This window comes from Carcharhinus amblyrhynchos, chromosome 29 (genome assembly GCF_965287045.1).
Source record: "Carcharhinus amblyrhynchos chromosome 29, sCarAmb.v2.hapA, whole genome shotgun sequence".
Taxonomy (NCBI): Eukaryota; Metazoa; Chordata; class Chondrichthyes; order Carcharhiniformes; family Carcharhinidae; genus Carcharhinus; species Carcharhinus amblyrhynchos.
The window spans coordinates 6,015,497-6,043,083 of record NC_137352.1 but is presented as its reverse complement, the minus strand read 5'-3'; the positions used below and the strand labels follow the sequence as shown (position 1 = coordinate 6,043,083).

Sequence of the window (27,587 nt, the reverse complement as noted above, 5' to 3'; positions counted from 1 at the left end):
AATTCCAATGAAGCAACATCCATTGAGGTTAAGCCCAGCAAAGTCATTGCAGGTACAGAAGGAAATAGAATATATGTTCCAAAGTGACATCATTGAATTGTGTTCTGATGATTGAAGTTCCCCTAACATCATGGTGCTGGATGGAACACACAGAGTTTGTGTGGATAACAGGAAAGTGAATGTCGTCACCAAATGGGATTTGTTTCTTATACCACGGTTGGAGGATTGCACTGAAAGATTTGGACAGTCTAAATTCATCACAAAAATGGACTTGCTGAAGGCATACTGGCAAGTACCTTTGCCTGAGAGGGTAAAGGAAATCTCCGCACTTGTGACATCAGGACTAGGAGCAGGAGTAGGCCATCTGGCCCCTCCAACCTGCTCCGCCATTCGGTAAGATCATGGCTGATCTTTTCATGGACTCAGCTCCACTTATCCGCCCACCCACCGTAACCCTTACTGTTCAAAAACCGATCTTTGCCTTAAAAAAAATTCAACAAGGCAACCTCAACTGCTTCACTTGGCAGGGAATTCCACAGATTCACAACCCTTTGGGTGAACAAGTTCCTCCTCAACTCAGTCTTAAATCTGCTTCCCCTTATTTTGAGGCTATGTCCCCTAGTTGAAGCAATCTTGTTGCTTCTATCTTGTCTATTCCCTTCTTAATTTTATATGTTTCTATAAGACTTCCCCTCATTTTTCTAAATTCCAAAGAATATAGACTCAGTCTACTTAGTCTCTCGTCGTAAGCCAACCTTCCCAATTCCTGAAGCAACCTTGTGATTCGCCTCTGCACCCGCTCTAGTGCCAGTATATCGTTTCTCAAGTAAGGAGATCGAAACTACACAGTACTCCAGGTGTGGCTGCCCCTGTACTTTATACAGCTCTATATAGCCTCTCTGTTTTTAAATTCCAACCCTCTAGCAATGAAGGACAAAATCCCATTTGCCGCCTTAATTACCCGCAGCATCGGAAAACCCAATTTTTTTGCGATCCATGCACCAGGATACCCAGGTCCCTCTGCACAGCAGCACGCTGCAAATTTTTACCTTTAAATAATGGTCCATTTTACTGTTATTCCTGCCAAAACGGATGACCTCACATTTACCAACATTGTATTCCGTCCGTCAGACGCTTGCCCATAAGACCGTAAGATATAGGAGCAGTATTAGGCCATTCTGCCCATCAAGTCTGCTTCGCCATTCTGTCATGGCTGATATGATTCTCATCCCCATTCTCCTGCCTTCTCATCCCCTTATTGATCAAGAACCTCTCTATCTCTGTCTTAAAGACATTCAATATCTGGCTTCCACAGCCTTCTGTGGCAATGAGCTGCCACTCACTTGAGCTATTTATATCCCTCTGCAGATGTTCAGTGTCCTCTGCACGCTTTGCTTTCCCACCAAATGGACTTTATCGATTTAAAGTTATGGCATTCAGAATGAAGAACCACCCACAACATTTCAGACTAATGACTGAAGTTATTCACGGACTAAATCACTGTGCAGTAAATTGACTGTTTAGTGGTGCTTAGCCAAAATGCAACACTTAAAAGAGTTGTTTAACTGCTTAAAAGAGGCTAATCCCATCATGAATTTGCTCAAGCTCATATTTCATCTATAGGACATATCTTGGGACATTGTCAAATGGTTCCACAAGATGTGACAGTACAGGCTGTTTGGGATTTTCCCACTACAAGAAAAGATATATCAGTGTGTCTGAGAATGAATGGATATTATCATCAGTTTGTGCCAAATCTTAGCAGTGTAGTAGCACCACTAACAGAACTCTTGAAAAAAAGACCTTGAACTGGGCGGATGAACTCTAAACTGCATTCCAACATTTGAAAATTGTTGCCAATAAAGTCCAGGTAAGCCACACCAAATTATGACAAGTAGTTTAAACTGATTGTGGATGCTAGTGACATTGCTGTGGGAGCTGTGTCGTTACAAGAAGGTGAATTTGGATTTGAGAAGCTTGTGGGTTCATTCTCAAAGAAATTAAATCTCCACCCACAAAGTATTCTACAATTGGAAAAGAGACTTTAAGCTTGGTATTGGCATTGCAACTTTTTGAGATTTATGTTGGCAATAATCCTGCAGAGGCAATCATATATACAAACCATAATCCCCTAAAATTTCTGGAGAAATTTTGAGATTGGAATGCGAGGTTATGCGGATGGAGTTTGTTATACAGCTTTTAATTTAAAGACCTTCCCAGCATTCCAGTCTAATGAGACAAGCAAAGACAGTTATTTAACATTTCCTTCGTTTAACGCTTCTAGTATCAACTCAACATAAACAGTTGCAACTCATTAATTCTTTACTGAGTTCTAACTCTACCTGAACATCTACTTTCAACTGAACTTGAACTCTTAACTGCACGTTAACTGAACATCAACTTTAACTAAAAATAGATACCACCAAGTTTAGTAAAACCTTGGCCAAGAAATATCCTCGATGTAGAATCTATCTTCTTCTTCTCTGAAGCATCCGTCCAGGTACAAGTCTTCTTGCGATGTTTGGTCTCTTCGAGTTATCGCTGGCAAACAAAGGCTCACGTGCCTTTTTATCCACAATTTTCCACTCGTTTCCGGAAGATTCTCTGTCACCCAGCCAACTGTATAACCAGAAACCGATCGCATAGCTTGAGCATCCACTGAAATTACTTTCAAACAACACCATTACGCTTAGTTCATTTGACATGCACCATACATAGCAGTCAGATAAATTGAAGCCACGCTGTCTTCGATTAATGTAAACAACTTCCCTTATCTAGAAAGGTTCAGATCACAGTTCCCAGACCAGAGCAACTTTACAACCTGCATCTGGTTTTAATCTATAAATTGACCAAAAATCCCAGCATGCTTAGCTCCCAGCCAGAATAGCCATTTTAAAGCCACTATTGCCATTATTGTTAAGTTATTGTTGCAGCCATTCTTTCTCCACCCACAATTTTGTTACTTCTACTGTTTAATTTAAAAATGATTCATGTGACCCAAAGAGAAAATGTCATTGTGAGTGCTTTATTATGAGTGTAGACACTGCTGGGAGCACTGGGTGTAAATACTGTGGGGTATATTTTATGTTGGTGCCTGTTTTTAAAATCGCTGTAATGTTTAATAAGGTAGACCCAATAAAAGATGATTCAGAAATGAAATTAAGGCATTTCTTTTTTCAAAGGAGGGAAATTGCTAAGAATGGTGAAAAGTAAATTAAAAACACAAAGTCAAAGCAGGGAGTTGATTAGTCCAAAGATGTGCGGGTTAGGTTGATTGGCCATCTAAAATTACCCTGTAGTGTCCTGAGATGCCTAGGTTAGAGGGATTAGTGGGTAAATATGTGGGATACGGGGGTTGGGCCTGGGTGGGATTGTGGTTGCTGCAGACTCAATGGGCCAAATGGCCTCTTTATGCACTGTAGGGTTTCTATTCTATTCTATTTCTATTCTAGAGGCAGATGGCTGGAGAAATGATGAGGTGCAAATGACCCCATCAGATGGAAATGAGCAATTTACATATGTGATGAGAGAGAACAATGGGGTTACAATTGTGGTAACTTCAAAGCGGAGAGATAAGGAAATTGACACATACAAAGAACAAAGAACAACACAGCACAGGAAACAGGCCCTTCGGCCCAACGAGCCCGCGCTGCCATTTTAACGTTATGAGTCCCCTCTCCACCCATGACCCTTGTCTATGCTTATGGCATTCCACATTGAGGGAAGACTAATTTAGGGACAATTCGTTACACCAGTCAGCCTAACAGCACATTTTTGGGGTGTGGGAGGAAACCGGAGCACCCAGAGAAAACCCACGCAAGCACGGGGAAAATGCGTAAACTCCCGCAGCCACTGGCCCAAATCCATGTATCTGCACAGCAAACAGTGAAAGTCACTGAGCTGTTGTGTTGCCCAGCATCTGGTCCAGTTTAAGCGTACTTGTGATGTGGAGATGCTGGCATTGGACTGGGGTAAACACAGTAAGAAGTCTCACAACACCAGGTTAAAATCCAACCAGTTTATTTGATAGTAAACCCACAAGCTTTTGGACCAGAACTCTCCACTCACCTGACGAAGGGGCAAACCCCGAAAGCTTGTGGGTTTACTATCAAAAAAACTGGTTGGACTTTAACTTGGTGTTGTGAGACTTCTTACAAAGCTGACTCCGCAGGGGGATACGATCAAAGGGAAAGAAATGGTATAGCAGTAAAACACTAAAAAACCGAGGGAAAGAGACTGGTAACATCAGAGCTGCAGCAAGTTGCAAGTATCACTTCCCGAGATAAGCTGCCACTTTCCACTTTAACTGGACCAGAGGACTATTACCCACATGTTGCCTGTGTTTGGTAATTATTTGCAGAATTTAATTCATAGAGTTACTTAATATTGTTTGGAAAAAGGGGTGTCTCAGAGTTCAGGTGAACATAGGTAGTTTTGGGGACCAGGAGTTATTTGATGTTAAGATTGTGTGTGTATATCCAATAGTATCCTTAAGTGTTATGAGAAATATAGTCCTTCTTGTAATGTGTGTTGTTTTTGTTTTAAGTTAATAAATATTCTTTGTTAATTGTTCACAAAACAACTGAACTGGTTCCTAGCTGGGTAATACATTGTTCCTCACATAATGTGAAAAACATACATACACCACTACAAATCAGTGTTTCAAGTAACCATTCTGTATCTTGGGACATCCTTTATTTAACATCAGCATGGATGTGTGTTTTAGGTTTTTTTTCCCCTTATTTAATAATTTGTTTCATTTTTGACATTCTGAAGGTGTTACTGCAGTTCTATGCTTTTGAGGTCAGTAGCTATTGCTCCTCTTCTTCACAAACAAAAAGGTTTATGATCAGTGTTTGGGGTTCTGGCTCACTGGACAGTAACAGCAGCTGTGGATGTAATGGGAAGAAATCTTCCTTCCATGCCCGGTCTGTCCTATATGTGACTCCGACCCACAGAATTCCACAAAAAATGGCTCCCTTGAAATGGTCTAACAAGTCACTAAGTTCAAGGACAATTAGGGACAGGCCTTGCCATCCACATTCCATGAAAGAATTAAAAAAAGAAATTAGTGACAGTGTAAAACTTGAGTATTAAAAGTACTTTCAGTGGAGAGAAATGTGAGGAAAGAAGGGAGAAGCTAGATGAATGGTATAACTTCTTTGGATATCAGAGAGGAGGTTAAATGGTTCATGATTGGGGCAGATTCCATAAATGGGGGAGAGTCTGACGGTTGAAAGTTGGTGACGGTCAGGTTTATATTTGATGTGTGATAGAAGAAAGCTTGACAGTGTGAATGACTTTTCTCATTTCATTCTTTTCTAATGTGTATTTGTTCACATTGTGGATATTCGAATTGTTTGATATTGTACTGATTTTAGTACATGAGTAATAACTCAGAGACCATGAGGCCAAATCTTTATGAAATGAGCTGTGATACATCTTATATATTGTGGGTCAGCACCAGGAAATCAATCAGCCCTTTCAAGGGGGAATGTCAGGAAAGGGAATCAGACACTCATCCCATTCTGGACCATACATAACTCCACTTTGACTAAATTACTGACTGACCACAGAGCACCTAGCAATGGCAGTAAGTAGAGCTTGTACCCATATCCTAAGAAAAACAAATTAGCACTGCTTGGAAATTGCATATGTGAATTGAATTCACCAAATGACACAGCAACAGTGAGCAGGCAGGTTCTATGTGTGAAGAGTGGGCATTCTGTTCTCTGTGGTGAGCTAGATTCTCAATGATTGTAGGAATGCCACTTAACATGCAGATTATTGTGTCGGCAACCAGTTTGTTTGTTCGTTCATGTTTGCCTCATGTTAATTTTGGATGTTTGAGTATAAGATAGGTATTCTTGACTTATTAACTCATGTATGGTAACATTTCTTTTGTTTATTTAAAACAGTTCAATAAGAACATAAGAAATATGTTCTAGATGTTGAACATCTAACCCCTCGAGCCTGCCCTGCCATTCAATAAGATCATGGCTGATCTGATAGTGGTTCAATTCCACTTACCTGCTTGCTCCCCATAACCCTTAATTCCCTTATCGATCAGAAATCTATCTACCTGTGACTTAAACACATTTAACGAGGTAGCCTCCACTGCTTCAATGGGCAGAGAATTCCAAATTTTCACTACCCTCTGAGAGAAGTAGTTCCTCCTCAACTCTGTTCTAAATTGACTCTCCCTTATTTTGAGGCTGTGCCCTCTAGTTCTTGTTTCCTTTCTAAGTGGAAATAATCTCTCTGCCTCTACCCTGTCGAGCCCCTTCATTAGCTTATATGTCTCTATAAGGTTCCCTCTCAGCCTTCTAAACTCCAACGAGTACAGGCCCAATCTACTCAATCTCTCCTCATAAGCTAACCCCCTCACCACCAGTATCAGCCTGGTGAACCTTCTCTGTACTCCCTCCAAGACCAATATATCTTTTTGCAAATAAGGGGACCAAAACTGCACACAGCACTCCAGTTGCGGCCTCACCAGTACCTTGTACAATTGCAGCAAGACCTCTTGTTTTTATACTCCAAACCCCTCGCGGTAAAGGCCAACATTCTATTTGCCTTCTTGATCACCTGCTGCACCTGCAGACTGAGTTTTTGGGATTCATGCATAAGGACCCCCAGGTCCCTCTGCACGTTGTAATTTTTCACCATGCAGTTTCCAAATCGGTTTTCAAATTTTACCTGCTTTACCAAAAAAAGTTACTGGTTCCTAACTGGATCATAACAAATTTGGGGCTCACGTTCAGGATCGTAACACTTTGCAATAAGATGTTTTACCGAGGTTTTACCTGATGTTTCAGGTAAGCATCATAGATCCCGTGTTGCTATTTTGAAATGGGCAAAGGAATTCACGCCACTTTTCTGCCTAATACTTATTCTTCAGCCAACATCGTTAAAATAAAAAGGACAGGTTATCTGGTCATCAACACGGAGACGTGCTCTTAGGCTGATTGGTGTAACAAATTGTCCCTAAATTAGTCTTCCCTCAATCTTCCCCAATAGGTGTAGACAAAGGCCATGGGCAGAGGACGGCATTCATAATGTTAAAATGGCAGCACGGGCTCGTTGGGCCGAAGGGCCTGTTTCCTGTGCTGTGTTGTTCTTTTTGTTTTTAACACGTTGCTATTGTGGGATCTTGCTATGCACACAATTGGCTGCCACATTTCCCACATTACAACAGTGACTAAACTTAAATAAGATAATTCATTGGCTGTAAAGCATTTACTGTTGCCCTGTGATCATGAACACAGCTGTATAAAGAAAATAAATACCTGAAATCTATCGATGGATAAGACTATCTTGGTGAAGATGGTGCAACCAGCAGAACAATGATAAATTCACATGAGAAATCTGAGATCTCGTCTCTGTCAGCAGGCTTTCCGCAGTGAATTCATTTACTGCAGCAGACAGAAATCCATAAACATGAATAAAGGTGATACAGATCTACAAACCATCTGTAGACAAATGAGGGGTAAGATGAGAGTGGGACTGTGGTTAGCACTGTTGCTTCACAGCACTAGGGATCTGGGTTTAATTCTGCCTTGGATCACTGGCTGTGTGGAGTTTGCACTTTCTCCCCATGTCTGTGTGGGTTTCCTCCGGAAGCTCCAGTTACCCCTCAGCCCAAAAATGTGCGGGTTAGGTTGATTGGCCAGGCTAAAATTGCCCTTTAGTGTCAGGAGAATTAGCAGGGTAAATATATGGCATTGCGGGAATGGCCTGGGTGGGATTGTGGTTGGTGCAGACTCGATGGGCCGAATGCACTGTAGGGATTCTATGATCAGGGATTGACATTTTCATCTCGAGGAAGGAACATACGACAGGAGGATGCTATTCAGCCCCTCAATCCCATTCCACCATTCGGTTAGATCATGGCCGATTGATGATTTGACAAGATTTACTTGCCGTGGTTCTGTAACACTTGCCTCACAAAAAAATCGATACGAGTTAGTTTTAAAATTTTCGGTTGACCGAAGATAATATGCAAACAAAATCAATCAAATCCTCAGAAATAAATTGTAAGCAAGGTTCCATTGAGTACAAAAATAACACCGTACACTGACACAGTGACTAATGCTTCTGCTGGGGCTCGGTGAATGGCAGCTGTTGCCTCTAACTCAGAAGGTTCAAATCTCCAGAAATCTCCAGAACTCCAGTTGGTGCTGAAAATGCAGTACTGAGAGAGAGTGGCACTGTCAGAAGTGCTGTCTTTAGACCTGAAGCTTCATTGGCACTCTCAAGTGGATGGCAGTATTTTAAAGGGTTTTTGCAAGTGGACCTGCCCAATAATTGTCTTCAGTCAACACAAGACGAGTATCTAGTCCACATCACAGATAGTTTGTGGGTGCATGCTAAGCACAGGTTGGTTTCCATATTTCTTGCATGACAATAATGACCACAATTCCAAAGCACTTTAGAATGTCTGATAATTGCGAAAGATGTCATAGAAGCACAAAGATATGCAGTGATACAGTGAGGACGCTTACTCTGAATACACAGTGACTCTGAACAGTTACACATTGAATGACCCTTATCCTAAATACAAAGTAACTCTGTATAGCGACACAGTGAGTGACTCTTACCCTAAACACACAGTAACTCTGTATGGATATGGACTGAGCAATCCCTACCTGAATACACAGAAACTTTGTACAGTTACACAGTGAGTGATCCTCACCCTGAATGCACAGTAACTCTGTACAGTTACACAGTGTGATGCTTATCCTGAACACACAGTAACTCTGTACAGTTACACAATGAGTGGCCCTTACCCTGAATACACAGAGACTCTGCACAGTTACACAGTCACTGATCTTTACCCTGAGTGCACAGTAGCTCTGTACAGTTACACAGTGAGTGACGCTTATCCTGAATACACAGTAACTCTGTACAGTTACACAATGAGTGACGCTTACCCTGAATACACAGTAGCTCTGTACAATTTCACAGTGACTGACGCTTATCCCGAATACACAATAACTCTGTGCAGTTTCACAATGAGTGACACTTACCCTGAATACACAGTAACTCTGTACAGTTACACTAAGTGACCCTTATCCTGAATACATCGTAACTCTGTACAGTTACGGAGTGAGTAATCCATACCTGAATACTCAGTAACTCTGTACAGTGACAAAATGAATGATCTTTACCCTCAGTACGCGGCAAATCTGTACCGTTACGGAGTGAGAATTCTTATCCTGAATTAGTGTATTGAATATCTATGCTCTTATTCTGCAGATTATCCCTCCACCTTTGCACATCACTGTTTCACCACTGCCTCCTGCCCTCCATGTCATCCCTGACCTGAAAAGCTGAGGAACCATCATGTTCCAAAGAGTTTTTGATCATCCCAGACCATCCTACCTAACCTTCTGATCTGATTTCACACCAAGTATATATCTGGCTGCTGTTGGAAGGAGTTAATCAATTCAAACTTCTTTGCCTGTGTAGGGATATTGATCCACATCCACTGCTTTTTGTGAAATTAACTTCCTTCCAGATTTCAGATCACACTGGTTACAATATAAAACAGTGGTTACAGTAACAAGCAATAATGAACAGGCATCCAAAAATCCTCGTCATCCATCCAAAAATCCTCGTCATCTATCCAAAAATCCTCGTCATTCATCCAAAAATCCTTGTCATCTTCTCAGATCCTTACCCATCTCTCCAGATCTTGCCTCACTTCCAAGGATTTTCAGTTGAACCTTCCTGCACTTTTTACAATTCCCCAAAGGTAGTAGTTACAGCTAGTTGACAGAGCAAAAATAACATGCTGTGTTCATCCACATATCCCTCATCCTTCTGCCCACTCATACACCCAGAATTTGCAATACCTTTATCCTGTACATAAACCAAAGGTTATAACTGGCTCCACACACACTGAGCTGGCAAATCTATACCAAACTTACTAAGGGTGACCCAAAGAGAGGACCACGAGAATAATCAATTCTCTTATAAAGAGAAGGGTTGCAGAAGTATATAGTGTGTTTACTTACATTCAACAAGAGAGACTACGGGTGAATATCATGCATGGGGAATGTTACATCAACAACAATTTATATAGCACCTTTAACATTATAAAGATGTCCCAACGTGCTTCACAGGAGCATTGCTAGACAGAGTTTTGATACCGAGGCACTTAGGGGCAGCACGGTGACGCAGTGGTTAGCACTGCTGCCTCGCAAGGCAGGAACTCAAGTTCGATTCCCGGCTTGGGTCACTGTCTGTGCAGAGTTTGCACCTTCTCCCCATGTCTGTGTGGGTATCCTCTGGGTGCTCTGGTTTCCTCCCACAGTCCAAAGATGAGCACAGATTAGGTTGATTGGCCGTACTAAAATGACCCTGGTGTCAGAGTAAATAAGTGAATTTGTGGGGATAGGGCCTGGGTGGGATCGTGGTCGGTGCAGACTGAATGGGCCGAATGGCCTCCTTCCGCATAGTATCGATCCTATGAAGTTCTCTAAAGGGAGATATTAGGACAGACATCTATAAGCCTAGTCAAAGGATAGGTTTTAAGGGGTGACAAGAAGGAAGAGAGTTTTAGGGGGACAGTTTGACAGCTCACTAACAGAAAGCATGGCTGCCAGTGCTGAAAACAGGAGATGTGCTGAAGGCAAGGATTGGAGCAGCCTTGAGTTCAGAGTGTTGTGGAGTTGGAAGGAATTTCAGAAATGTATGGTGTGACAGGGTATGGCTGGCATGGTGGCACAGTGTTAGCACTGCTGCCTCACAGTGCCAGGGACTTGGGTTCGATTCCAGCATTGGGTGACTGTGCAGAGTTTGCGCCTTCTCCTCGTATCTGCGTGGATTTCCTCTGGGTGCCCCGATTTCCTCCCACAGTCCCAAGATGTGCAGTTTAGGTTCATTGGCCATGATAAATTGCTTCTTAGTGTCCAGTAATGTGTAGGTTAGGTGGATTGGTTACGGTGAAAGCGCAGGGTTACAGGGATGGGATGGAGGGGAGGGGCCTGGTTGGGATGCTCTTTTGGAGAGCCAGCGCAGACTCAGTGGGCCAAATGGCCTCTTTCTGCACTACCGGGATTCTGTGGTTCTATGGTGAGGGGTGTGGCCATGGCAGGATTTGAAAACTAAAACATTGTGTTTTAAAATCAAGATGTTGCTGGATTAGGAGCCAGCACAGGTCAATGAATATAGGGGTGATGGATGAAGGTGATTTAATTTGAGTTGTGGAGTAACGAAGCATGGGATGAACTCAGATTTACAGAATGTAGGAGGCTCACCAGGAGAACAATGCAATTGTTAAGTCTGTCAGGTAATGCAGACATGGATAAAGGTTCAGAATCATTATCCCAATAGGTTGTTGGGTAAATACACAGCAGACAAAATCAAATCAGTGTGGATTGTCATTTCTGAGGAGTTTTCAGTGACCCCCTCCTAGTACAATTTAGACAATCTGAGTCTTAGGGACAGGAAAAGGGCATAGCTGGATGTTTCCAATACTCTGAAATTCTCCTAACATTCAATGGGCTTGCAGACACCTCTACTTTCTCAGAAGACTAAGGGAATTTGGCATGTCAGCTACGACTCTCTCCAACCTTTATACATACACCATAGAAAGCATTATTTCTGGTTGTATCACAGCCTGATATGGCTCCTGCTCTGCCCAAGACCATAAGGAACTACAAAAGGTCATGAATGTAGCCCAATCCATCACACAAACCAGCCTCCCATCCATTGACTCTATCTACAACTCCCGCTGCCTCGGCAAAGCAGCCAGCATAATTAAGGACTCCACGCACCCCGGACATTCTTTCTTCTATCTTCTTCCATCAGGAAAAAGATGTAAAAGTCTGAGGACACGTACCAACCGACTCAAGAACAGCTTCTTCCCTGCTGCCATCTGATTTTTGAAATGGACCTATCTCGCACTAAGTTGATCTTTCTCTACACCCTAGCCATGACTGTAACACTACATTCTGCACTCTCTCCTTTCCTTCTCTATGAATGGTATGTTTTGTCAGTATAGCGCGCAAGAAACAATACTTTTCTCCATATGTTAATACATGTGACAATAATAAATCAAATCAAAACAAGACAGGAGATGGTTACATTGAGTGGATGGATCTAAATTTCAATGAGTGTGCCTCTTTCAGGTAGCTGGGGGTCAAGAGGGAAATCTGAAACTGTTAACAAAAAATTGCGGTATTTAATTATTTGACTTGTCTGTTTTTCTTGGCAGCTCTCGCTCAGTTTCAAGATAATGTAGCAATTGAAGTGAACATTGGAAAAAAGCCAACAATTGAAGTATTAAACGGCACCGATGTCACCCTACCCTGCATCTTTTCCAGCTGCATGGATTACAGAGACTCCAGCTTCTGGTGGACATTCCAGAAAAACCATACAGAGAAAGCGAAGAAAGTAAGCATCGTAACTTCACATTCATCATAGGAATCATAGAAACTCTACAGTACAGAAAGAGGCCATTCGGCCCATCAAGTCCACACTGACCAGAATCCCATCCAGGCCCTACCCCTATATCCCTACATATTTTACCCGCTAACCTACGCATCTCAAGACACTAAGGGGCAATCTTAGCCTGGCCAATCAACCTAACCCGTGCATCTTTATACTGTGGGAGGAAACCAGACTGCGAGGAGGAAACCCACGCAGACACAAGGAGAATGTGCAGCCTCCACACAGACAGTGACCCAAGCCGGGAATTGAACCCAGGTCCCTGGAGCTATGAAGCAGCAGTGCTAACCACCGTGCTACCGTCCCTTTTCCTTTCCTTCCCTCCACTCCAACTCTCCAGCAAGGAATCTGCCTCAACCCTAAAAATCTCAGTGGGCATTTCTGAGGAGTGGGCTCTGAGCAATAGAATCAGAGTCCTACAGTGCAGAAAGAGGCCATTCAGCCCATCGAATCTGCACTGACCACAATCCCATCCAGGATTATCCCTATAATCCCATGCATTTGCCATAGCTAGACCCCTGCTCCTAAGAGGCTAAGAGGCAATTTAGCATGGCCAATCCACCTAACCCACACATCTTTGGACTGTGGGAGGAAACCAGAGCATTTGGAAGAAACTCATGCAGACACGAGAAGAACGTGCAAACTCCACACAGGCAGTGACCCAAGCTGGCAATCGAACTTGGTTCTCCAGCATTGTGAGGCAGCAGTGCTAACCACTGTGCTGCCTGTTTGCATGGAGTTTGCATGTGCTCCCCGTGTCAGTGTGGGTTTCTTCAGGGTGCTCCAAATTTGCAGGCCAGGTGGATTACAGGACCATTGTACATTGTCCTTTAGTGCCCAAAATGTGTAGGTTAGATAGATTAGCCATGGTGAATGTATGGAGTTACAGTGATAGAGTGGGGGAGAGGGCCTGCGTAAGACACACTTGTCAGAGAGTCAGTCTGAATGGCTTTCTTCTGCACTGAAGGGATTCTATGTGTAATATCAAAGGCTTCCAACTCCAAGATTTAGTCTCTAAACTGTGTGTCTCACCATTGCAATACTACCTTTTAGAATTCTTCACCTTTCCCTGCTCCCCATCTCCATATCCTTGCTGTATTCAAATCAAGGTCTACTACCCAAATACATTTTGTGTGCTCTTTACTTTCTTCCACAAACCCTTCTTTAAATTCAGTGCTTGATGTTACAAAGCCATTATTTCTGATGTCTTCCTTTGCACCCCTAGTTCCTGTGCGCCGGCCTGTGTTTTGGACCTTGCATTTGGTTCCTCAATAAAATAAATAATCTATGGAAATGACTTTTACCACTTTGGGAGACTTTTAGGAATGGGACTGAACTGTGTGAGATGGGGAGGTGAAATTCACCGCAGACAATACCCAGTGGAGGATCCACATTAAACTATACTAAATCTTCCATCCCATTGGTCTTCCTGACTGATGTACATTCCTTGAAGCAAATAGAAATATTGCAGAAATAAATCTACTCCAGGAAAGGAACTTAAGGACAGATGGAAGCTATAGAATCATTATAGAATCGCTGACTCCCATCGGGTCTGCACCAACTATGTAACAGAGCATCTTACCCAGGCCCATCCCATAACGCTGAGCATTTACACCACTAATTCACCAAACCTACACATCTCGGGACACTAAGGTGCAATTTACCATGGCCAATCCCCCTAACCTGCACATCTTGGGACACCTAAGGGACAATTTATCATGGCCAATCCACCTAATCTGCACATCCTGGGACACTAAGAGATAATTTACCATGACCAATCCACCTAACCTGCACATCTTTGGACTGTGGGAGGAAACCCACACAGACACGGAGAATGTGCCAACTCCTCACAGGCCCAAGGTCCGAATTGAACTGGGTCCCTGGAGCTGTGAAGAAGCAGTGCCATTGTGCCAGCAGTGCCGTTGTGCCATTGTGCCAAGTTAGCCCCTTGAACCTGCTCCATTGTTCGATGGGATCATGGCTGACCTATGCCCTAACTCCATATACTTGCTGTTCCCCCATTTCCCTTAATAACTCAGCCAGAATTGATCGGGTCTCATATTTAAAATGAAGAACAGGTTGACCCTCCATTGCCATTTGTGGAAAAGTGTTTTCCACCCTTTGTGTGTAAAAAAGCTTTAATTTCAGAGTAAATTAAGAGTAGCTTTATTTATCATACAGTAACCATACTAAGGTGAAAATTTAATGAGCAATTTTAAACTCAATGAATGTTGAACATTTTCTTTCTGTCTGTTATTTAATGTCCTGCTCATTCTCCATGTTTTAACATTTAAAAGTAGATTTATTATGGCCTTTAGATCAAACCCAACGCTACTCTCATTTACTTTGTCTAAAAACCATTTTGATGACCTCCCCTTTCCTTTCACTCCACCCTTGCTCCCCCTCTGTCTTTTGATGGATGTTGGGTGTGGACATTTTTAATGACTTCAATCAAGCCATTGAGGTTGGCCTATTGGACTATGAACTCGGTGATTAAGTAAGAATCCAATTGATGGGCCAATTAGGGAGTCCTTATCTTGCACTTAACTGAGCGTGTCAGTTCCTCTGACACCCCCAGGGGTGGTAGTACTCTGTGCACTGCTGTTAGAGTTTACAAATAAAGGGATTTTGGTGTAGGGACTTCAGCCTCCACAGACTTATTGTAAGACTGGCTTCAGCAGTTGACTTAGCCTCTGGGTAAGCCATTCTTCAGTGAGAAGTTGCCAGCATGGAAACAGAGACAAAGGGTCACAAAGGGTCATCTAGACTTGAAAAATTGGCTCTATGTTCTCTCCACAGATGCTGTCAGACCTGCTGAAATTTTCCAGCATTTTCTGTTTTTGTTTCAAATTCCTGCATCAGCGGTATTTACTTCTGTCGAGTTATTAACAGTGTCCTAGGGCCAACACTTAAACCCAACACACATCACAAAAACAAATTATCTTGACATTATCATCCTGCTGTTTAGTGGGATCTTCCTGTGCAGCATTTCCTACTTTACAGCAGTCCTAAGACATATTTCAGTGGCTTTAAAGCACTTTGGTGATCTTGGGTTTTGTGAATGGTTTTACAGAGACACAAGCCTTGTGTTCTTTAGGGTTGGGTGTAGTGACAGGTGGGTGAGGGAGAGCTTTTCTTATCAAAATATGCCTTCTAACTATAATTTTTTCTTCTGCACAGATTATTCAAATTAGACTGAAAGATAAGAGGCCCTTTGTCACCCCACTGATTGAGGACAACAGGTTCTTGCTTGTTGGGGAAATTAAAGATAAGAATCTTTCCCTCTTGCTGACGGATGCAGATTTCGAGGATACAGGATTGTATACTTGCTTCTTTAAAAACCCGCAGGAAATGAATCAAGAGGCTAATGCAACTCTACAACTAATTGTTGTCAGCCAATGTGAGTGCCCTGATAATTCTTGAGGTGATTTGCACTCAGAGATTTCCCATTTAAAAATGGGTGACAGCAGAAACCTGTTTTCAACAATGGTCAGCTCCTGAGTGATGTGACTAAGTCTACCTTGAGCAGGGATCAGTAGCAAAGATGTAGAGAGGCTTCTTTTCACTATATGTATGTGTAGGATTCTGGGGGGTGTTTGACCAAAATTAGGGGCTCTGAAATATAAAAGTCACTAATAAATCTAAAGTGAATTCCAGGATAGCTTCTTATCCAGGTGTTAGTGATATGCTAATTATATTGTTAAGACTATAAGCTATGGGAGCAGAATTAGGCCATTTGCCCCATCAAGTCTGCTCTGCCATTTAATCGTGGCTGATATGATTCTCATCCCCATTCTCCTGCCTTCTCCCCCCAATCCTTGATCGCCTTATTGATCAATAACTTATCTATCTCTATCTTAGAGACATTCAATGACCTGGCCTCCACAGCCTTTTGTGGCAATGAGTTCCACAGGTTTATCACCCCCAGCTGAAGAAATCTCTCCTCATCTCAGCTTTAAAGGAGTATCCCTTTGCCCTGAGGTTGTGCCTTCGAGTTCTAGTCTCTCCCACTAGCAGAAACGTTCTTTCCATGTTAACTCTATCAAGGTCTCTCAGCATTCTGTAAGTTTCAGTTAGATCCCCCTCAGTCTTCTAAACTCCATCGAGTATACACCTAGATAACTCAACTGCTCCTCATATGACAAACTCTTCATTCCTCAGATCATTTTTGTGAATCTCTTCTGGACTCACCTCCAAGGCCAGCATATCCTTCCTTAGGTACGGGACCCAAACCTGCTCACACTATTCCAAATGACCAGAGCCTTATACAGCTTCAGCAGTACATCCTTGCTCTTGCATTCTAGCCCTGTAGAAATGAATGCTAACATTGAATTTGGCTTCCTAACTGCTGACTAAATCTACACACTCACCTTAAGAGAGTCCTGAACCAAGACTTCCTAGTCCCTTTGTGCTTCAGATTTCCAAAGCCTTTCTCAAAGATACACAGGTGGAGGCTATTGCTTTAACTCTGAACCTAGAGCATTTATAAAGAGAGACTTGGGTTCCTTTAAACTCTGTTTTTGTTATAGTGCCCTTTTAAGGGGCTGTCAATTGGGTAATTTGTTAGAAATATACTCGAAAGAGTATAAAGAGAGAATTATTTGCCAAAAGAACTTTTATTTTAATTCGATAAGATTCTTTCATTTAAAAAAAAATGTATAACAGTGGCCCTTTAAGCAGTGTCAGTTGGGTTAAATGAATTACTTTGTTTAATTGGGTTTAGTTATCCTTGTCAGAGAATGAAAGATCATCCAGACCTGAAAGGTTGGCTCTATTCTCCCTCCACAGATGCTGTCGGACCTACTGAGATTTTCCAGCATTTTCTGCTTTTTTGAATTTGTCAACAGGCTCTAATTAGATGTTAAAATGTTGCATGTTTGAGTTTTAGACCCAAGTTATCTCAAATATTTGTTCCTCGTTGTATAGCCTTTTTTCCACTGTGTGTGTCTGTCTATCTCTGCGTGTCTCTAGCCCACCAACCCCACCCCTCCCTCCATTGATTCTATATTCTGCCCCTACCACATTCTCCTTATGTGTTTTTCCCCACTGTTTCCAACACTCTCTCCCCCCACCCCCCACCACCACTGCCCCCGGGGCGCCTCTATCCTCAGAAGGGTATCTTTTTCTATTCTCCTTGCGTGTCTCTAACATCGCCCTTGAGAATCTACTTCCCTTTTATGTCTCTATTCCCCTGTGTTTGTCTATTTTCCCTTCACTACCTGTATATTTCTGTGACTCTCTCTGTTCCCCATGTTTCTCTATTCCTCGTGTGTTCACTATCTCTCCATCTCTCTGTCGTCCTGTGTCACTCTATGTCTCTACCCTTCTGTGTATTATCCCTCTGAATCTCTATTTCTGTCCTCAATTTTATCATCTGGGCACCTTCCAAATGGTGGAGTGGATTTAGGGACAGGATATTGGGAAATGTGGCTTTTTCCCTGCGTGTCAGACAGGAAAGGCCACAGCTGGAGCTCCACTGAGGGGGAGAGGGGGTTGCAGGTGGAGCTGACTATGGCATGAGGACAGGGAGCAGGTAGAGTGCGGACAGAGCATGATCATGAGAGTATGGATTTCACGGTAAGTTTTTTAAGCCTGGAGGAAACTCCTATTCCTCAGGACCCACAAGCAGTGTTATAAAGACACTTGCTATGTATAGATCTCATCTCAGCTCTTTTCCCCAGCTGTGTGTCCTGAAGCCTCTGAAATGTGGCAAATTTTGGTGAAAAATGGAATCACCATGAAAGTGAAGACGCCCCAAGTCTCATTAAAATATTTAAATAACCAACCCACCCCCTGGGAGTGGATTGGCCTGCCCTGCCCCCTGATATTTCCCCTGTCTATTATTTATTTATTAGTGTCACTAATAGGCTTACATTAACACTGCAATGAAGTTACTGTGAAAATTCCCTAGTCACCACATTCTGGTGCCTGTTCGGGTACTCTGAGGGAGAATTTAGCATGGCAAATGCATCTAACCAGCATGTCTTTGAACTGTGGGAGGAAACCAGAGCGCTCGGAGGAAACCCACGTAGACATGGGGAGAACGTGCAGACTTCGCACAGATGGTGACCCAAACTGGGAATCAAACCCATGTACCTGGTGCTGTGAGGCAGCAGTGCTGACCACTGTGCCACCATGCTGCCCTTATCCCTTCAATCTCTATATCCCACTGTTCCCTGTATATCTGTATGTCCTTCTATGTGTCTCTACATCATTGCAACTACTTGTTTTCCCTGTTATCCAATAGTTATTTTATTGTGCATCCATCTAGTGATTTTCATTGTACTAATTTCTGAAACTTTCCCTTTGTGTTACAGTGATAGAAGTGGACAATACACTGACAATGATCATTCTGTCTGTTGTCGGAGGGGTTATAGGATTCCTCATTCTAATATTTATTATTAAAAAGCTTGTAAAATTTATAATTAAGCAAGTCGGAAAGAAGAAGTAAGTAAGATGCAAATATGCAGAAGATTATTATTTTTAAAAACATTTGAAAATGGAAATTTGCAACCAGCAGTTTGTAAAATGAGTATGAACTAGCTGACTGACTGTTACATGCTGTGATATACCTCGCACCATTCACTCGAATAATTGCCTTTAGTTTGTTCGTCATTCTCTGTGTCATCCTATATCAATTTAATTTTTCTTATACTCTTATTATTCTGTCATTAATCAGATACACTTCACAATGTCCTTTCTTTCGATGTAGACAGAGCATTTCATTCTTGGTTATCTAAGGGATATCGAAGACTGAACAAGATATAATCCACGGTGTTTACTGTTATATACTCTGCTCATTCTATGCAACTAGGAGCAATAAGATCCTTTGTAGGATCACTATAAATATTACTCATGTCTGAGATTTTAGCTCTGTAGCAATACACTTCCACTTAATATGACACAACTCATTTTAATATTGTATTATAGTTCATGTGTGTCATGAATACGCCCACATAACAGTGTAACCAGGACTGATTGTTTCCTGTTGACGTTTAGGGCCGAAATGATTTTAGAATTGAGGTATGAAACCTTACCTGATCAGGTAGCATCAGAACAGCCTTGTTTAAACCGTGCTTCCCAATGGGGGGGATGCGGGGGGGCTAGGAGAGGGCCATACCTTCAGGTTTTTTTCAGTGATTACAGCTGACACTTGGCATGCAATAATATTACTCTTGCTCTTCGAGTTTATCGAGCCACTCTGCATTTCCAGCTGCTACGTTCGGGGGTAATATTTTTCACGCACAACCTCCCCCCACCCACCCACCTCAACCCCCACCAACTACTTTTAAGTTTTCAGTTTTTTAAATTTAAAGACTTGGTTGAAACTGTAAATAATTCATTTGCTTAATTGTTAAATTCCTGATTGTATAGCATTCTGTGTCTTGACAGGAGTGGCCATGATTATTGGAGGGTGGGATCTTCCTTTGCCAAGTCACCCAAATCTGAACTTTGACCTCTGCCTCCCCTTCCTCATCCGATCGCTCCATCACTCGGGTTGACTCACCCCTCCCTTGGTTTTTGCCCGTCTGCGCCCCTCTCGGCCGTGTCTCGATGGACAGCAACCTTGCCTCTGAGTCAAGTGTGCAGGACCTGCTCCAGAGTCCAGGCTGGCATTGCAGTGCTGTACTGGAGGAGTGCTGCACTGTCAGAGATGCTGTCTTTCAAATAAGGCATCAAATCAAGGTCCTGTCTGCCCTCTCAGTTGGTCCTAAGAGACCACTTTGAAAAAGAACTGGGGCTTCCCTAACACCCTGACCAATGCTTATTCTTCAATCGATATCACTTTTCTAAAACAAAAGCAAATCGTACGGTCATGAATGCATTGCTGTTTGTGGGATCTTGGCATGCACTAAAGGTGCTGCCAAGTTTCCTATGTCACAGCAGTGACCAGTATTTCATTGGCTCTAAAGCACTTTGGGAAATCCTGAGGCTGTGAAATGTAAGTCCTTTCTGTTTGACTCAGAATTTCCTGGGAGCCGTTTCCACTGCACTGCTGTATCTTCAGCGTAAGTGGGACAGACACCCCAGCCCTCGCCGTACCGTTCGGAGGAAGCCAGGGTGATGTTACACCGCAGTTACAGCAGCACAAGTGAAGGCGGCTCCCAGGAAATTCAGGACCAAAGCGTTTTAGCCGATTTGATGCTGCATTTGCTTGGTTGATTGTATCCCCGTGTGAAAAGTTTGTAACTGTATAACACCGGTGGGTAGCTGGTTCTATTCATGGTGTTTGCTGTCGTCTCTTTAGGAAGGAGTGCCTGGTTAACTCCTGTGCCAACACTGAACACGGACATTACGGTTCCAAATCCAACCTCAAAACCCCACCAAAGGCTTGAAGATTGCACCGATTTTAGCATCAGTGCTTAAAGACATGTGACGTGCCTATAAAAACACTAGCGGGTACACACAGTTTATAAGGTAACCCTACTACACTGTAACAGGATGGGGGAGGGGAGGGGGTGAATCGTACACAGATCGCAAGGGAGTCTCTGGCCAGCAGTGCGACTGTTTTCGGGACACCGCAGTTATGGACGTAAATCCATCCCGACTGCCCTGCTCACATGTACTGTCTATCTCTCTCTTCCCCGATTCTCAGTGCTGTCATATCACACTCTGAGATGCGAGGGGCATGCAACTCATCTGCCTTGCAGCATGCTCATTCTATTCATACAGGGATTGGCATCAGTTATGCAGCACCAGACTTATATCGCATGTTGCCTTTTAGCCAGTGTGACTTTTTCAACTCCTTCCTCTTGGCTTGATGTGTCCTAAAGAACTGTTGGCTCTCCTTTACATCAACTGAAGTCATTAACTAGCTAAACCCCACTCAGTAAATCTGGCCTGACTGGAAGGCGAGAGCAGCCTATGGTCATCTGGGACTATGGCGACTTACCTTATTGACCTGACTCATCCAAAATTCTGCTGGGAGGCCCCAGAAGCTGGTATGAGCCTGAAGTGGTGTTGGAATCCAAGTTTTTTTTCCTTTGTCACCATGCTATTGGAAAGCGGAGCTTCTGTTGCAGAGACATAACTCACTAAACCAGGGCTACCAGTGTTGGAAAATCATGTTTACTGTTAGTTGCTGGTAGCTACTTGCAAGGAAAAATTTCCAGCTTTCTTTGTGTACAGCTAATCCATTTACACTTATCAGCTCATCAATACAGCTTTGGTCGCCAGTACAGAACTAATTCCTATTGTGGAACCGGGCTATCAGGGTCATTTCTGAAAAGCTGCCAGAATGTCCACTCCCAACCTGAAGCAAGTTATTGAGAGACTGTGGATTGGGACAGCAGCCACAGATATGTGCCCCTCATCCATAACATTTCTCAGACTCCGGGCATTGGGAGCACAGTGTTGGCACCTGTCATGGTTAACGTAGAGAGTCTTACAACACAGAAGGCCAATTTGGCACATTGTGTGCCACTCTGTAGAGTAAGGCATCTCAAGAGCCTATCCGAATCTTTCTTTAGATGCAATAAGGGCCACCATTCTTTCGGGCTGTGCATTCCAGACCTGCACTGGCCTCCAGCTGAAAAGCTTACTCATCAGCTTCCCTCAAATCCTGCGAATGATGAGTTTAACCCCATACCGCTGGTTATCAACTTCTCTGTTTATAGAAAGGGTGTCAGTTTTGGGTACAGGTGTTGAAAAGTATCAGCGCGTTGACATAGCTATCACTTGCACCTCACCCAAAGCTATATATATATATATATATAATCAGCAGGTGCACAGGAGGAGGCCATTCAGTCCCTTGGGCATGTCTTACAATTCCATTAGCTTGTGAATGATTTATGCCTGTAACTTCATCTACCCATCCTTGCCCCATCTACATTGATTAAATCCTGCCCATAAAATGTATCGATCTCAGGCACAATCATTTTAGTTGCTGCCTGCTCCCCACCCCCCCAACCCACCCCCCCCCGCCCCCCACCACCACCGCCATAGCACTCTCACCATTTTGGGAAGAAAGTTCTAGACCTCCACTACCTTTATGTGAAGAAATGCTTTCACTCCTGAATAACTAAACTCTAATAATCTGGTTCTGACAGTTCTGAAGAAGAGTCACATTGGACTCAAAAACATTTAACTCTGTTTCTGTCTTCACAGACACTGCCGGACCTGCTGAGTCTTTCCAGCACTTTTTGTTTTTATTTCAGCTTTCCAACACCCACAGTATTTTACTTTGATCTGGGTATGCTCCGCTATCCTGGACTCCCAACTCCCCACCTTAACAAATCTTTTATCACTTTAAAGACATTTGCCTTCAAGCTTCCAAACCTAAGGAAATACGAGCCAGCTTTATGGAGCCTATCCTCAGGATTTCAGTCCTTATATTTTTCTGGAGTACCTGCACTGTACCTTCTCCAAGGCCAATAGATCGTGGTGCCCAGTACTGAACACAGTTCCTTAAAACAGAGTGTGACTAAGACTCTGTTCAACTGAAATTGAACCTCCCTTTCTATTGGACCTCCAGTTGATGTAACAGGAGCACAATTTTAAAAATGGTTCTCTTTAGGGGACGTCCACTGTTGTATTATATGGTGTCGCTGCTGAGCACCATGTTGCACTATGGGCTTGGCTGTAGCGTCTCATTTATGAGATCTCGAGCATTGTATGTTAAAACATGAACTGTTTATTGTTAATCTTTAACTATTTACAGGTCCCAGATTATGTCATGCATGGAGCTGCTGTCTCCATGCAGACTGCTTCTAAAAGTGTTCTCTCTGAGTCTATTACCATGCGACTCCATACATCATACCGTGGACGGTGCTATTCTCCAGTCCCACTTTAATCTTTGCTCTGCACTTTTACATTACAATGGCACGCAGGCACATAATACAACAGTCCTTCATCAGGAAAGGGTCCATCTGGAAGGAGTTTGACAGAGGGAAATGCATTGCTGTACAAAGTGTGATTTTTCTAAAACTGGTGACTGTTATTTCAGCTTTCCATTAATCCAACATCAGGGCTGACACTGAGTGATATTAACGCTGTCTGGTGTGTGCTGATATCAGACCAGATAACAGAATATCTAATATTTCAATCAAGGCTAAAGTTAGGGTAAAGTTTCAAAGAGAAACCACCTTCCTCTCTCCAGGTGACCTTTCTTATCCTCCTGGTGGTGAAAAATGAGGACACTTGTGGAGTATTTGCACAGTTTGAAGAGAATCTCTTGGCAGGAGGACAGTGGGGTCAGGGGTCAGTGTCAGCTTTCATTAAGCAATGAGAATGGATTACTGGTAAGGTAATGGATTCAAAGACCTTAGAATCGCCAAGAAGATTGGTGGATGCTGTGATGAGGTCTTTCTGGATAGACAGACTAAATGATTGTTCTTATTTAATCTAACTTAAGATTCTGGCGTTTTGGAGAGGAAATGGTTGCCATCTGATTAAGATTGGCTTGCGTTAACTCTGCCACCATGGAAAATCATCCAATTGGCTTTTCAGAAGCACAGGATTGATGATGGTCCAAAGCCACGTGGTACTAGAATGTAAAGCCAGATGGAACAATATGTGGATGAGCAGTGGGGTCCACTCTACCTGAGCAAATGATAATTATCCAGTCCAAGGGGTTGGTTCAGCAGTGTTAGTGCCATGTCTAAAGACTATACTTTAGAGGGAAGATAATGCAATAAATCCAAGCTGAACTCACATCAGGCAACTCCCCTTGCAAGACTGTTTTGATGCTACGCCAAAGTTGAGCTTCACCAATGTCAGCACAGATGCAATGGGCATCAATTGTGCCACGAGTCACGGTTTACACCCATTGGTAGTTTAGCTATTGATTCATGTGACACAATTGCACAAGTGCAATTCTCCACACCTCGAAAGATCCCACTGCCCATGGATTACAGCAACAGGGGCAGCTGTGGACTCTTTCTCGACCAGGAAGCTCTCAGCTGAGGCGTCCCTGCTCACCATTCTAAATGGGAAAGGTTCAAGTGACGGGCCTCCGTCACAAAGCACATTCAGTGATGTCTTAATGCAGTGAAGAGAGCAGTTGGTCGAGGGTGGGTGGGATATGCATCCTCTCTTGTCATTTTAGATCCACATACAATTTTTCTCAGGGAGTGGTGAGAATGTGGAACCCAGTGATTAGTGAGGTGAACTGTACAAAAATACACTGAAGGGGGAGAATGAATTGCCTCATGGTGCCAGGGGGATTAGCAGAATAAATATGTGGGGTTACAGGGATAGGGCCTGGGTGCAGGCTCAATGGGCTGAATGGCCTCCTTCTGCACTGAATGGATATTATGAACCCATGTGGGGGAGAGGGAAGAGAAATAAAAGGTCATGTTGATGGAGTTAGATAAGGAAGGGTCATGAGGTACAGAGAACAAGTGGCGTGTTTCTATGCTGTTTCTAAAGGAGATGAGGGACAAATAAGGTGAAAAATATTCCTCCTCATTGTCCTCCTGCCTAATTATTCCTTGATTTTAAATTGATAAATTGTCATGCAAACTCTGACCAATCATGCTGGTTGTGTTGTGATTGGCCAAACCTCAGCTTTGTGGGTAAACGTATACCTTTTTACCTGGAAATTTGTACCCAAATCAAAACCTTGACACACAACATCCTTGCACTCCTTTAGAGCAGATGTACCCTGCTCTTCAATATCGACTCCCCAATGCTGGACACGGGTGAATGGTCAGTTTTAGCCTGGTCTGAGATCAGAAAAAGAGGTCCATCACTGCTTCACCATTGCAATTATTCAAAAGCGCATAAAAGATATTTTAAACAATATAAACTCTGGGAGAATTTGCACAATCGCCCAATCGCTCTGCATGTCCAGTGTTATTGACTAAGAGATGATGCTACTCAGGATGCTATCTTAATATAACTTTAATAGCTCTTTGCTTTTTTTGCTGTGAATTTCAAAGGTGTTTTAAGGAGTGAATTATCTGAAAGTTGATCCGTTAAAGGGAGACCTGAAAGATCACTTAAAGTTCAGATTGTCATTTTTCTTATTCGAGCAAAAAAATTTTGGGAATGATTTGCAATTGATTGGGAATTTTCAAGTCCTGAGGCTTAAGTGACGGCTCTGCAGACAGGAAGTACTTTTCGCAACGGAGCTTGTTGAACTTCCTTTAATTCGAGCCAGTAATAATTAGCATTCTGAATGAAATTGTGAAGGGAAGATATTTTCCCTACTGTTGGAAGTGCTGCTAATCGCAAACTTCCTGCTTTCACTCAATGCACTTCCTGTCCAGAGAATGTCACCGATGGTGATTTTTCCATCTCCACTTTGATTTTTCCGTTGTATACAAACAAGAACACTGACAATCAGGGAGTGACTTTCAGTTCCACGTTCGTGAGAATTTTGGGGTTAGTTTCCCATTTTCAAAATAGTTTCGTACGAAAGCAGTGAATGAACTCAACTCCCCATTCATCTCCAAACGTCTCTCGAGCTGTTCTGTGTCTGGGGGGGATTGGAGGTCCAATTACCTATCCAAGCAGCTGCTGAATATTCTGACACTTGGATCTGTCGAAGAAGCCAGTATTTCTCATTGATTGAATTCTGGTCTTTATATGTTCCTGCCATCAATGAGGCCACAGGTTTATCGCTGTCTGTGTGCCTTCAGTGGAGACTGTTAGAAGTGACTAAAATCTCCTTTGGGCATGTCTTTCTGCATTGGCAACATGAGCTGTCAGTGTGCGTGTACAGGCTATACTGCATGATGCAGTATGTGCGTGACTCATGAAAATTCATCAGCTATGTTGCAATGAATGAATCATCCAGCTGTGAGCTGTAGGTAGAGCCACTTACAGGTTAGAGCCTTCCCCAATCAACTTGCGGTCAACCGAGGAGGTTTTGGGGAGTTGCCCCTAGGTTGCTCCCTGAAACCTCTGCTGAAAGCCTTTGGGGTTCAGACTTGCTTAGTGAGTTTGTGCAGTTCCCATTAGTCTGGCTCAATCAGCATTCCCTGGTTCCTCCCCTCCCTGCCAACTCAATCCTTGAATTTGCACCTCTGCCAACCCTTCCCCAGCTCGGTGAAGCAGCTGCCCCATTTCCTGACAGGAATGTTTCCATTGAACTAAGGACAGTTACGAAGAAACAGGATGCTGCTTTTTGCTGTTACAGCCATGCTCTCCACACCTCTGGTTGTAGGAAGCATCCAGTAGATTTTTTAAAAATGTTTACTCCATCCTTAAAGTTACGGAGCCAGTGCTCAGAATGGGTAGGGCAAATCCATCCCTTATTTGCTCCAAAAACCAAATTTAAATTCCAATTGAATCCAATTCATAGTCCCCACAAGAGAGACCAACAAGCTGACAAGGTGGGACATTGCATCCCATCTTGGCCTTGACCTACCGTTTGATCTTAACCTGATAAACCTTGAAGGTGAGCAGGGAAGTCCAAGCCACGCTTCCATCATGAAAGAAACGTAACTTCATCTCACTGTATGACTGTAAATTTCCCAAAGGCTGTTCCCCTTGGGATTGGTGCCATCTGATAGCGTTTGAATTTTTATGAATGAATGGGCAGCGGAGTCTCATTGGATTACTGCTCTAGTAGAGTGATGATGTCATCACCTGTACACCAAAAGCACTTCTAAGGCGAATGAGCCATGGTGTCATGAATGATTGGTGTGGTAGCAACAGGCACGTGTGTCCATTAGTAAACCGGTATGCAATGATGAGGCTGGTCAGTATCAGTGTATCCTGGAATGTGGTCCCTATAATAGTGCCGAAATTCCAAAAAGATTCCTCACCTGTAAAACCTAAAACATTTTGCTTTATTCATTCCCTACGTGCAGGATTCAAATTTAAAACCTTGGAGCCAAAGGAGTAACTTTAATCTAAATTGCTGACTGGGATTGGACAGGACATTTGATTCTTACACTCAACTCAATGTTACTCATTTGCTACAAGGCACAATAAAATCAGACAGATGTTAAACTAACATTGTACCCAATCCTATAAGACTCTTACCTGGCTGGATGAGGTAAAGCTGTTTCTGTTGGGTTGAGTGTAAATTCCATGTTCTCCCCGATTTTTATGGCTTTTCCACCTGGATTTCTGGAGTTAAGAGCCCAAAGAAATTTTTCCCCTCCCACCAAAGAGAACATTGCCCCTCTCCTTCCAGGCCATCAGCTCTCGCTTTCAAACCCAATCCCAAAATGGCTAAT

General features: G+C 43.0%; 1 protein-coding gene across 2 annotated transcripts in view; it reads left to right on the top strand.

Annotated features, from left to right (window-relative positions):
• LOC145359763 (sodium channel regulatory subunit beta-4-like) overlaps positions 1-27,587 on the top strand; it is a 40,862-nt gene that overhangs the window by 10,928 nt on the left and 2,347 nt on the right. The window contains exons 2-5 of one of the 2 annotated variants that reach the window (XR_013889636.1): positions 12,224-12,402; positions 15,637-15,856; positions 18,774-18,903; positions 20,705-20,874. Coding sequence is in view for 1 of the 2 variants with exons in the window: in XM_080214541.1 (XP_080070667.1) it covers positions 12,224-12,402; positions 15,637-15,856; positions 18,774-18,903; positions 20,705-20,792 (617 nt within the window). In the remaining variant the exon portion in view is untranslated. Of the gene's footprint in view, positions 1-12,223; positions 12,403-15,636; positions 15,857-18,773; positions 18,904-20,704; positions 22,352-27,587 lie in introns of those variants that run through there. The other variant, XM_080214541.1, reaches the window with a different exon arrangement.